This window comes from Podarcis muralis, chromosome 5 (assembly GCF_964188315.1).
Source record: "Podarcis muralis chromosome 5, rPodMur119.hap1.1, whole genome shotgun sequence".
NCBI classification, from domain to species: Eukaryota; Metazoa; Chordata; class Lepidosauria; order Squamata; family Lacertidae; genus Podarcis; species Podarcis muralis.
Window position 1 is genome coordinate 97,937,531 of NC_135659.1, and position 13,166 is coordinate 97,950,696.

The following is a 13,166-nucleotide window of genomic DNA, read 5'->3' on the forward strand; positions in this document are numbered from 1 at the left end:
TGCTAAGCCCAATTACTGCAAATTTACAATCTGCACATGTAAGTTTCTGCTAGCAGTTCAATAGATTAAATCATCTTTTCTGACACTTGGTAGATTTCATATAATGAAAATAACTAAAGAATTAGTGCAATATACTGGACAGATCAAAATAAAATGGACTTTGGAAAACAAAGTTGCAGATTTCATTACAGACAGACAGTAGTACTTATGTTACATGTACAGGAGCATCATTTATTACTGTTCTAGCCATTAAGGAAGAACTTAATCCCCTTGAGATGTGGGGGAAAGAAATGTTAGCTCTTGAAAGTAACTGTACATATTGTATACTTCTAAGCAACTCTTAAATAGTACAGAGTATTAAACAGATGTAGACTACAATGCAGTACCCTATTTACAGTACATTAATATCCCAATTTAAAATCAAGTTGAATGTACATAATTGTTAGTGCACTGACTGATTTTATTCTTAGGGGAAAGATAATTGTGTTATGGTCAACAGTGATTAAAACCAAAATCACGATATCTAGTTTTTGTTGGACATGTCTCAATAGTTTATGATGAGGGAAATTTTGCATTAGATGTTGAATATATAATAATAATACTAATAAAATATATATTATTAGTATATCACATATACTAATACATATATTACGTTGTTCAAAGGTCAAATCACATCCTAAGAATAATAATGATTTTATTGTTTGTACCCCGCCCATCTGACTGGGTTGCCCTCAGCAACCTCTGGGAAAAGGGAAATAGGAAAAAATGGTCGTGTTTGTGGTAAAAAAAAAATACAGTGCGGTCCCCAAACATGCACATAACAGTATTTTCCTCTGCCTGATGAACAGGCTCAGATTCCCTAGTTGCTAGCGGTTCTTGTTTTTGTCTGTGAGCCGCCCTGGGTCCCTGTCAGGGGAAAAGGCAATAATAATAATAATAATAATAATAATAATAATAATAATAATAATGTGGTGGGTAGGCAGGCAAGTGTGCCGTTTATGGCTGCCTGCACTTCAGAGGGGAAGGGGACTCCCACTCGTTCGCCTGGGCCCATATCCTCCAATGTTTCTCCCACAAAAATAGGGCTGAAAAATCTGAAGTTTCTGAAGAAGTGTGCATGCACAAGGAAGCTCATACCAAGAACAAATTTAGTTGGTCTCTACTGGACCATTTTTTATTATATGATTTCTACTGTGTCAGACCAACATGGCTACCTCCTGAATCTAGAAAAATAGGGCTGCTTTATTCTACATCAGGGAGCGTCTCTCTCTTGCACAGAGACTTCCTGTCTCCATGGGTCACCTCCAGCCAATTGCAACTTTCTTTCAAGAAAGCTTTATTTGTTAGAAAATAAGTTTTGTTGTGTGAGTTCCTGGATGTCCCCATGTAGCCTTATGAGGCTTTGCCCTCGGGTGGGAAAAATATTGCGCCTGGGAAAGGGAAGTGGGAGTCAACAGACACTCAAGGAATAGTTTCGGAGAAAAAGGTTTTTATTTCTACCATCCATGAACTGGTAGAAGGAGCAAGTGTGATAACTCACAAAAAGCATGCACGAAGTTCACAGTCATGTGCACAAGCATATATACCCCTTTCTAGTTCCCTCCCCCTTTCTCCTCCCTCAGGAGTCCTGCCCCATGTTGAGGTTCCTCTGAGCATGTACAGAAAGCTGTCTTGGGACTATTGTGGACTCTTGGCAGGAAAGGGGGTGAGGGGATTTTCAGAGTGTTCCCGTTGTTTCATTCTTGTGCTTTGGCATGGTTCCCGGAGAGAAAGCAAGTTGCAATGTGGTTCTGAGAAAGGCCTGAGAAGGCAATGGGCTCCGTTCTCTACCTTGTTGCAATCTTTTTAGTTACAGCAAGCGGAATGTTTCTGATGCTTAGCTAATGCCTTTTAGCTGCTGAGAAAAATGATTTTGAAAAGCTCTGAGAAGCTTTCAGCCTGCTTTGGTGGGGGGGTGACTTCGGGCCTAGGTGAGGTCACCTGTCCTCACCTTCCTTCACCCAGCATGGTCACGCTCCAGAGATGGGTCAATCTCGACACCCACCCAAAGAAGATCTTTGGAAAACGGGCAGTCCTAGGCTCCTGAGCTCCCCATAACATTTCCCCTAAGTCCCCACAAACAGGGCATCCTCTTTCCTTACAGAGGCAACTCACATCCTCCTCTCTTATTTATTTATTTTGTAGAATGAATGAATGAAGAGTTGGAAAACGTTCTGAAAAGAGCAACCAAACTGATCAAGGAATCGGAGCTGAAGAAAAGTTACCAGATTATAGTCTGGGCTTTTTTTTCACAATCAAGTGGTGTGTCATTTTTAACAAAATAAAGAAAAATAATTTCCGCCTTACAGACCCAATAGGCTTTCAACACAGCGTGAAAAAGATTTGCACGATTTAAAAACCGCCATTTGAGTCTGGCACCGGGAACAGCAATAAAACACGGTGGTGCCAGGATTATTCAGGTGGCATTTCCTGCCCTCATCCTTGATGCTGCCCGTCAGCCTCCGCCTACTAGGCAACAGAACCCGCTGATGTCCCCTGAGGACAGACAATGGAACTGAGCAGCTGGATCTAGCTAAGTCCTGTGATGGGAGGCAAGACTTCCCTGGATGGCAATTGGCTGTTACCAGGCAACGGCTCCCACTGATGTCCTCAGAGGCAAAGGAATGAATGGGGCTGAACAGCTGGATCTCAGCAACTGAAGAGATGCCACTTTGGATGCCTTCAGCAGCAGGATCCCACCTTGGATCAAATCTATGCTTCCGGGTGCCATAAGAAAGCTGCAGAGATAGCGCAGGATAGTGCGCACCCCGGAAACGATCTCTTTCAGCTTCTGCCTTCTGGAAGAAGGTCCAGGGTTATAAAGACTAGGACTAGCCGCCTGAGAAACAGTTTCTATCCAAATGCGATTTTGGTTTTAAACACGTTGTAAGGAGTCTGTATGGGTGTATATAGTATTTAAAAATGGGGTATCAGAGTTTTTAAGGGGCTAACCCATAGCTGTCAACTTTCAGATTTGAAAATAAGGGATCAGCAGCCTCACCTGTCCCGGGGACAGTCTACGGGATATCTAACAATCCAGGATAGCAGCGGGAAGCAGCGGGAAATGGCGCTGGAATAAGGGAAATTCCCGCAAAAAAAGGGAAGGTTGACAGCTATGGGCTAACCAGGTTGGGATAGCTGGGATAGCAGGCTTGTTGGGTTTTGAATGTCTTATGTAGGTTTTTTTCAATTTTGTTGTTCTGTGTGACGCTGTGGGTAAAAGCCTCAGCGCCTAGGGCTTGCCGATCGAAAGGTCAGCGAGATGTAAACGGCGTTTCCGTGTGCTGCGCTGGCTCGCCAGAGCAGCGATGTCACGCTGTCCATGTGACCCGGAAGTGTCTGCGGACAGCGCTGGCCCCCGGCCTCTTGAGTGAGATGGCCGCACAACCCTACAGTCTGTCAAGACTGGCCCGTACGGGCAGGGGTACCTTTACCTTTTTATGGGACAATGACAATAAAGATTATCATAGGAGCAGCCTTTGTAGATGGAGTCATCCGGTGCCCTAGCATCCCAGGCTAGATGGAAGTGGAACAAGTAGCTTTTTCTGAGATGAGTTGATGGGAGCTGCACACAGTAGTCCATGTATGATGGCCGCACCTAGGAAACATTCTTAGCTATGCTGCAAGTACATCGAGAGGGAGCTCCCACGCCGACATACTGGACCAGGTGCAGCACATCGTTAAACTATGGAACTCCTTCCCACAAGAGGCAGTAATGGCCACCAACTTGAATGTCTTTCAAAGAGGATTGGACAAAGTCATGGAGGAGAGGGCTAGCCACAGTGGCCACGGTTGGAGGCAGGAACACTTATGGTTACCAGCAGCTGGAAACTGCAGGAGGGGGAGAGAATTCTTGTGCTCAAATCCTGCTTCTTTCTGGGTTTCCCACAGGCAACTGGTCAGCCAGTGTAAGAACAGGATGATGGACTAGATGAGCCATAGGCCTGATCCTGCAGGCTCTTCTGGTGTTTTTATGTAATAAGTCCTCCTGGCACCAAAGGTGTGTTCTCGCACTTGGAGCGGGGTCTGTGAACCGCCCTGAGCACTGGCGGAGAAACAAGGGTGCGGGGGGAACACACTGCCCCCGGCGGCACAATCCTGGTGGGGTGCCATCGCGACTGCTCCCCCCCTCCTGCACTGGGCGCCACACCCCCAGGACGCATGCCACATCCCTGGGATGCATGCCACACCCCTAGGACACATGCAACGCCCTCAGGACGCATGTCACACCCTCAGGATGCATGCCACGCCCCTAGGACACATGCCACGCCCTCAGGACACATGTCACACCCCTGGGACGCATGCCACGCCCTCAGGACGCATGCCACGCCCTTGCCTGCTCTCTGCCCCCTCCCCGCTCGCCGGAGCTTGAAGCTCCGCCACTGGCCCTGAGATCTATGAAGGGCACTATACAAATTAAACAAACAAATAAATCACAACAATTTGGTTCCCTTGAATATTCTGTTGAATGCATACGAGCATCTGTGAGAACAGAATGCTGTACTCGATAAGCCACTGGCCAATCCAGCCAGGCTTTTATTCTCATGCTCTTAATTACGGTAATTCAGCAGCAGAACTCATCAATTCAGCCTATCTCAACCTCAGGAATCAACTTAAAAGTGTGCAGTAGGATATCAATATTCAAACTGAAAGAAAAACCCTGGAGCACACTCTTCTTGTAGCTTAACACCCCTCAAATTACTTCTTTGCATTCATTTTGACAGGGTCACGAGGCATCGCTAAAAATGGAAGATTCTCTGTAAGGTCAAATTTTGAAGAGTGCTCAGTATTCAAAGGCAGTTTTCTTCTCAAACCACAAGCAGCCTTTATCCTTTGAAACGGAGAAACCCTCTGGGGAGACACACAGCTAGGAATATATATTTTTATCAGAAGTATAGCCAGTTTTTAGAGCATAGAAGAAAGAACCCCTGATTTGAAGTGAATGATTCTGATGTAAGTGACGGCAGCTGCGCTTGTCATGAAATCTTTCTCCTTTGGGTGCCCTTGCAGAGTTAAAACAGAAGAGGCAAGGACAAATAATTGCACAGAAGGTTTAAGACCTACTCTTCACATTGCAGTTTTCAAAATCAGAACATACTGAAGCTGAAACTTTATCAGCCTTGTTTTGCAGCGCTAAAAAACAAGGGTCCATCTGGCTTAGAACTGCCTGCTCCAAACTGCGAATCATTGACAAATCTTCCATTCCTGGTCCTTTTAATTGAAGATGGCAAGGTTTCGGGGCAGGATGCTCTGTGTGAGAAGAATGTGCCTTGCCACTAAACTATTGCACCTTCCAAAATACCGTATATGTCACTCCATAAGACGCACTTTTTTCTTCCTAAAAAGTGAGGGGAAATGTGCGTCTTATGGAGCGAATGTGTGGTCCCTGGAGCCGAATTGCCCAGGGGCAAAAAGCAGATCATGCTTTTTTTTTTTTTTTAAAGAGGGAAGTGGGTGTGGAAACAAAGCCGCTAATCAGCAAGCGATCGGGGAGGGAGATAAGGGATGCTAGCAATAAAGGAGGCTGCCTGGGAGGGGGGAGGTAAAGACAGCAAACTTGCAAAGGGCAGAAACAGGAAGACTAAATCAATGAGGAGAGAAATTAGAAGAAAAGGAGGAGCAAAAAACTGCTCCAGCTAAGGAAAAGACACTAAGGCAAACAAGAGGGAAGGGAGTGTTGAAAGGAAGCAGCTGATCGGTGGGATCGGGAGAGAGATAAGGGACGCTAGCGATAAAGGAGGCTGCCTGGGAGGGGGCAGGTAAAAGCACATGGATCCTCAGAATTCTTACATTGGGTCACCCCAAATTCACCATCAAATCACATAGCACGTCCATGGCTACAGCCTGCCCCCCAAAAATCATACATCCACTGTTTCGTTCAGAATATTTTTTCTTGTTTTCCTCCTCTAAGAACTATGTGCGTCTTATTGCCGGGTGCGTCTTATGAAGCGAAAAATACGGTAGCCTAAGGCAGCCTTCCCCAGCCTGATGCAATTGGGAAGAGTGCGCCTCTGCTCTGAGTACTGCTTGAGGGCTTCCTATCGACATTTGGCTGGCCACTTTGACAACAAAATGCTGGACTCGATGAGGCTGCACCCAGACACAACAGGGCTCTCGTGTTCTTATGAGCATCTCACAACAGGAGCACTCTACGCTGCAACCATTTGCCCTAAGTCCCACTTGCTGTTTAGCTTGTCTTGCCCACCAACCTATCCCAATCAATCCTCATCTGCAGAAAATGCCCATCGGTTAGCTTGGTTTGCATCACTGAAATCAACTACAGTGGTACCTTGGTTTTCGAACGGCTTGGCTCCCGAACAAATCAGCTCCCGAACGCTGCAAATCCAGAAGTAAGTGTTCTGATTTGCGAACGTTTTTTGGAAGCCAAAAGTTTTTTGGAACATCCGACGCGGCTTCTGTGACTGAGTGCAGGAAGCTCCTGCAGCCAATCGGAAGCTGTGCTTTGGTTTTCGAACGGTTCCAGGAGTCGAACGGAATGGATTAAGTTTGACAACCAAGGTACCACTGTATGTGTTTCACCACAGGCCGGTCCATCTCTGAGGTACCTGGGCCCCCCTCTCCTATTCCCGTTTTCCAAGAAGCAAAAGGAGTTTTCAGCCTACACTGCAGAATTCTTATCTTAAGAGAGAAAACCCACCTCCTTCCCTATATATGTGCTTTCAGTCATCACCCTCCACCGCAAACACACAGAAGTGAGAGGCGGGAATGGAATAGATGCTCCTCACCCCTTCCCCCTGAAGAATAAGGGACAGTGTATGAGAAGGGAGGAAACAGAAACATCTGTATTGGTTGTCAAAGCATACAGAATACAAAATGAGAACGGCAGCTTTTGTCAGCTGAAATGAAACAACTCAAGAGATGTCGGAAAATGCAAATATTCAGTCAAACTCCGAAGTATAAAGCACAGCTTGAACGCTCGTTACTCTTCCAGCCCACACGGTGTAACATGCAAGTTACAAGAATACCTGAATACAAATTACACCAATTGTGAGGCTTTTAGTAGGATGGGATAACAGCAGCTTTTGATTTCCTGGCACCAAAAAGCCACCGCCTTTCGGAAGGAGGAGGGAGCAACCCAGAATATAATGGGAATGAAGCTGCAGGGGCAGAGAGGGAACAAGCTGTACACAGCAGCCCATCCTGAAGTGCGTTTCTGGCCCTGGGTTGCAGACGAGAAATCAGCTGCTTTTCAGCAAAAGCAACAGCGCAACGGCTTCTGTTTCCCCAGGTCTTTGCTGAGGAAGATCAGAGAAGCATTGCATGTAGCAGTGTTGAATCTGGCAAGAATCTGGGCATAGCTGTGGTCGTAATAAAAAGAGATCACATCTGTGTAGCTCTTTAGAGGTTTCAAACCATGTCATGTACACTGTGACCCTTACAACAACTCTGTAAGGTGAGCCAGTAGAGCAGTGTTTCCCAACCTTTTTTGGGCAAAGGCACACTTGTTTGATGAAAAAAATCTCGAGGCACACCACCATTACAGCCCCGTGACGTCAGCGCGCAGCGTCGCGCCGGGAGGGACGCACGAAAGTGTAAGTTTCAATTTTTTCCCTCCCCTCCTGTGTAAAGGGGAATGCACTCTGCTAAGTAAAGGCACTTGCCACAGCAGCGTCAACGTCACAGCACCCACCGGCACCCAAGAGAGAAGGGGTCTCAGCAGCCCTTTTGCCAGGAAGAGGAGCAAGAACGAGAGGAGGAGGAGGAAGAGGAAGAGAGTCCCCCCCAAAAAAACATTCTCCTTTTGATCTTCCTTATTTGGAATTCCTCATTGCAAAACAGCGGTTGATATAGAGCTGATTTTTTTTGTTATTACAGTCCCCACCCCCTCACCTAGAAAAACACCCCCTGTCAATTTTATTATTATCATTATTATTATTATTATTATTCCCCGCCACTCTGGGAGGCTGAAGCCCTTTAAGGCTTCCTTCTGTCCACTCTCTGTGAATTACCTGCCCGGAGCGGGTTTCTGGGGGGGGGGGCGCTGCTGCCGGTGTCCTCCCCGTCGAGTCTCGCCTTGCCCGGCGCGTGGCGGCCGCCCTTTCCCACACTCTGCCGGCTGCGCTGCCAAGCCCCGCGGCTCGGCCTGTCAGCGTTACCGGGCTCGGCGGGCGGTAATTCCCGAAGAAAGCCGGCGGCGCTTGAAGAGCTGGCAAGCCCCCATTTGCATGTCTGTTTTCCGCAGCCCTTGGAGAGGATTAAGTTCCCTCCTTCCTGCCGGGGAACCTCCAAGCTTTGGGGGTGGGGGGGGAGGAGGCAGCAAAGCGAGGCAGGAAGGAGAGCGCGGCTTGGCTGGGTGAGCTTTGGCAGGGGCAGGGAATGAGAGCCGCAAGGCGGGCGCTGCGGGCGGAAGCGCTGCCCGCCGAGCTCGCAGGCAGCCAGGCAGGCAGACGGCGAGAGCCCCGCGCTGGGCGGCCTCTCCTCGCCGCCGCCGCCCCGCCTCTCGCCGCCCGACTCGCCCGCCTCCCTCCCACGGAGGTAGGCTGGTGTGCCGTGGGAGGGAGGCGGGCGAGTCGGGCGGCGAGCACACGCGGGGCGGCGAGCGAGCTCCCTCCCACATCCCATCGCCGCTCGCTTCGGCCGGCCTACTGGGCTGTCGCAGGCGGAAGGCCTGCGCATGCGCGAGGTTTTCGCGCCTTCCTCCAGTAGGCCGGCCGAAGCGAGCGGCGATGGGATGTGGGAGGGAGCTCGCTTGCCGCCCCGCGTGTGCTCGCCGCCGCCGCCCCGCCTCTCGCCGCCCGACTCGCCCGCCTCCCTCCCACGGAACACAAGGCAACGTTCCGCGGCACACTAGTGTGCCACGGAACACCGGTTGGGAAACACTGCAGTAGAGTATCCAAGCGCCCAACTTATTTAAAGGACTATGTTGTTGGACATGTAACACTGTCGATCTAATGGAAGTATGTGAAATGTAACCAATGTGTTTTTGTGCCTAATTCAGTGTTTCCCAACCTTTTTTGGGCAAAGGCACACTTGTTTCATGAAAAAAATCTCGAGGCACACCACCATTAGAAAATGTTTAAAAAATTAACTCTGTGCCTATATTGACTATATATAAAGTAACTCTCTTTAATAGGAATCAAATAAACACAAAGAAAGTATTTTATAATTACTTTATTATGAAATAGTAAGTAAACAGAAATATGAAAAATTATAAAATACTTTATTCAGTGCGCAACCTGGGCCTGTTTGGCTGAACACAAAGCTGATATTCTGGCTGGAATCGAAGAAAGACACACACATAGCTCTTCGTCAACAGCTCTCAGTCTCTCTCTGTATTTAGTTTTTATAGCAAATGAAGGAAGAGTAAGCAGGCTGGGGTGGGTTAAGTAAGGGCTGAAAGTGCCTAGATGAAGTGGGGGAAGCTAGAGAGGAGGTACATTCTGACGTTTGAGGATAGACTAGGTTCTTTATGTGAATGATAGGTGAGTTATTTGACAGATCGAACTGAGAGCAAGGTGTGGCTTGTGTAGCTGGGGTGGACATGAATGTTTGGGGTGCAAACCCCAGGCCGGCCAGGTCCGAGGGGGGGCAGGGAGAGACGGGCCTGCCTGCCTCTGCCTGCGCTGTGGTGTGTTTTGACCCGACCGACGGACGGACCGACCGACCTGCCAGCTGTCTCCGCAGTAGCAGCGCGGACTGGAGCTCCGTCATTCTCCCCGCCGGTGCCCAGGGAGGGGAGTGTGTGGCGGCCGCTGTGGAAGCGACGGCGTGCTCCTCCTCCTCCTCCTCCTCTTGCCGGGCTAGAGCCAGCTGGCTAGCGCTCGCCCCTCCTTGCTCGAGCCGACCCCGCCGCCGGGGGCCTTCCCGTCCTCTCAGCGGCGCCGCCTCGCGTCCCTCGTCCGGGGGTTGGGAGGGGGCTGGGGGGGAGGAAGGGGGCGAGGGGGAGCAGCCGCCGCCGCTCCTGAGGAGGTTCTGAGGCGGTGGCGGGCGACGCGTGGCGGAAGAGGAGGGGTCCCGCCAGCCCCGCGTTTCTCTCTCTCTCTCCCTCACGGAAACCTTCCCCTCAGCTTCTGCCGCTTTTTCTCTTCTTTCCCTCTTCCTTTTTTTTTTTTTTTAAAAAATGAAAAATCTTTCCTTTCTCTCTTTTCCAGCCCCCCCCTCCCCTCTTCACGGAATTTCACTGCACTCGGGCGCCGCGGCATGCAGGCGCACTGCTCGCTCCTCTTTCCGCGCAGGCGCCTTCTCTCGCTCTTTCGCCTCCTTTTCTTTCTCTCTCGATGGTCCGCCTACAAAGGAGCGAGGGAGGCGCCCGCCATATTTGGATTTGCATCCAGCAGGAGATGCCGCCGCCGCCCTGCCTCTCACCGCCCGACTCGCCCGCCTCCCTCCCATGGCACACCAGGCAACGTCTCGCGGCACACTAGTGTGCCGCGGAACACCGGTTGGGAAACACTGGCCTAATTGATCCATTACGTGTAATGCTGTATATAAGGAAACCATTACGATTGTAACTAACGCCTTATCTCGGTGGGGAGGGGTGTTATGTCCTGAAGTTCTCACCCTGGGCCAGCAGGGGGATACTGTAGATAGTTTTCACTCAGGTCCGCATATGCAAATAAGGAATTGAAAGTGACGTTCAGTGGTTGGATAGTTACAGAAAGTTGTCACTGTTGCTTTGTAGTTGAACGCTATATAAGCAGGCTGACTGAGCCCTTCAGTTCAGTTCTGTTCTGGCCTGTGAATAAACAAGAGCTGTTTGAAGAATTGCTGTGATATGTTCACCCAGAACTTAACAAAATGTCTAGAGAAGAGTGGCTTGTCTAACAGCAAGTGTGTGTGTGTTGACTGAAGGACTCTTTGAATCCAATACGTTACAGCAACTATCTATGTTTTGACAGAGAATCAAAATGCTGCAGTAAGCTTTGCAACATTTTGGTGTTCTCTGTCTTCGATCTTCCTGGCGGTAGGATTCCAGTGGGGAGAATCTCAGGCCTACCTTAATAAGTCACAACCTCTGACCCCCTGATCCCAGTCACATAGCAATGAGAGGCACGCAGAGAAATGCCGTTTGCACTGGAATAAAGCTTCTGCAACTGAGACATGGTCAGCCGCAGCTTCTTAGTCACATACAACTCCCCCGGGGAAAAAACACCCCAATTAATTGTTATTATTTTTAAAAAGGAATCTTATTTCTGAAATGTCAACCTGGCTCCACGGTGTGATTCACAAAGCACCTATTGTTGCTCTGGCTCTGTGCAATAAACAGGCAAATCACTAACGACTCGCAGTCTAGTTAAAAACACAGATAAAAGCCATCAGTGTGCATGGCAACCACATTAGCACATACCGAAATAGACCAGACCACAAGATTCCGTTGCTAAATGGCTCGAAGGATGTCAGCATCCATAGCCTCACAAACAGGCAGGCGTCGTGTCGTCAGAAGGCTGGGACCAGGTTCTGGTGTGCACCAGAGCCTTGTTTCCCCTAACCAGGCGATTCCCCTAACCAGGAAAGTGGAAACTACGAGGCTATTTTGTAGGGGAGGTTGGAAGCTAAGGATCGGCCTGGGTCAGGGAGGTCTCATCAGCATGTTCAGTGCTGTGCTTGCCTTGACCTGGAGCGCTTGGGAACATAATGCTAATAGCCTGTCAGAAGAACGTCATGGTAGGTCCCAGTCAGGACATGGAGAAAGGTCAACTCGTGCCCGGCCAGCTGGGTGAGTCACATCTTACTTCCCTCTGGACACAGATCCTTCTAGCTCAGAATTATCTACTCTGACTCTCCAATCAGCTCCTCAGCCCTCCTAACCTGAGATCTGTTAACTCAAGACATTGAAGGTGGAACCTGAGACCTTCAATATTCACGGCATGTTCTCTACCGCTAAGATCATGCCCTCTGCCTCTCTAAACTGAGCTAAATAAGCATCCTTCTTGCCATGGGTAGGTATCAAACAGATGCCACCATACAGAGAAATGCATAGAGGTCCCAGTTCAGCTTGCAAAGAAGATAGCTTTGTGTTCCAGAGATTGCAGAAGACCAAAATACCTGTGAAAACGACTGGGGTTGAGAGAGACCCATAATGATATTGAGTGCAGCTGCCCGGGGTCAACCTCCGGGCAGCTGAGTTCCAGTTCTCTAAAATGTCCTGAAATTGAATATGCATTTGGCCTAGTTTCCTTACTCGTATGTGAGGAGCTTACATAAATCGTATAAGTGCAGAAGACGAGTCACTGAATCATAGCACAATCCATTCTCTTTCCAAGGCAAGAGATATTTGTTACATAAATGTACGTTAAAAGTCCCTGTGTTTGTAGAACCACCAGCTTGTTCCAGCTCCCCTGAGAAAGAAGTTCATTCCAGTTTTTAAAGCGAAGTCTCTGCTTGTTCCATCCTCAGGGATTTGTCCCTGGGCGAGAGATGGTTGTAAAAACGTTGAGCTCCGTGGAGTTAATTTCTTTGGCATCTTGCGCAAGCGCCCGAGATGTCTTCACTGCTGCTCCCGGATTGAAAAAAAGGAAGACGCCAGAGACCTGTCCTTTGTAGTGTTGCAACCGGAGGCAAGAAGCATTAGCAACTTTCCCGCAAGTAGTCATGAATTCCCTCCAGAGACTAACTTGCCTCTGATTCTGGGCGTTCTGTCTGACCCTGATGCCTGCTTAGAAAAACAGCAAAGATGAACGTGAAATCGGAGGAGAGGCTCAGCGTCTAAAGGTCGGTGCAGAGTGGGAAATTATGGAAGAGACGCACAGAGCTCTCCGAAAGGGGGCAAACAAACTCGTAGAGCAGCCTTTGCCGACCTGGTGCCCCCAGAAGTTGTTGGACTACAATTCCCATCAGCCCCAGCAAAGATGGTGTTATGTACTGAGTTGAATAGGATCCAAAATGCAGCCATCTGATTGGTCCTAGAACAATAGGATCCAAAATGCAGCAGTCTGATTGGTCCTAGAAAGTAGGATTCAGAATGCAGCAGTCTGATTGGTCCTAGAACAATGCAGCAGTATGATTGGTCTGCAGGAGCCACCCAATCCAGCTCCAGATGGAAGTGAATCCACAGCCTGATTGGCCTACAGGAGAATTCCGGAATTAGCCAATCACGTGCAGCCTATTGTGTAAATAATGTATATAAAGCAGATATTTTGGGGACTTTCATTCCTCCTCACCACTAT

General features: G+C 48.9%; 1 protein-coding gene across 5 annotated transcripts in view; it reads right to left on the reverse strand.

The window, feature by feature from the left end:
- Window positions 1-12,235: 12,235 nt before the first annotated feature.
- Window positions 12,236-13,166, reverse strand: part of LOC114599811 (sodium-dependent lysophosphatidylcholine symporter 1-like) — a 54,277-nt gene continuing 53,346 nt past the window's right edge. For 4 of the 5 annotated variants that reach the window (XM_077929431.1, XM_077929432.1, XM_028735545.2 and 1 more), the window contains one exon: window positions 12,236-12,655. In XM_077929431.1, coding sequence (XP_077785557.1) covers window positions 12,610-12,655 — 46 coding nt within the window. In that variant the 3' untranslated portion in view covers window positions 12,236-12,609. The remainder of the gene's footprint in view (window positions 12,656-13,166) is intronic. The other variant, XM_028735546.2, reaches the window with a different exon arrangement.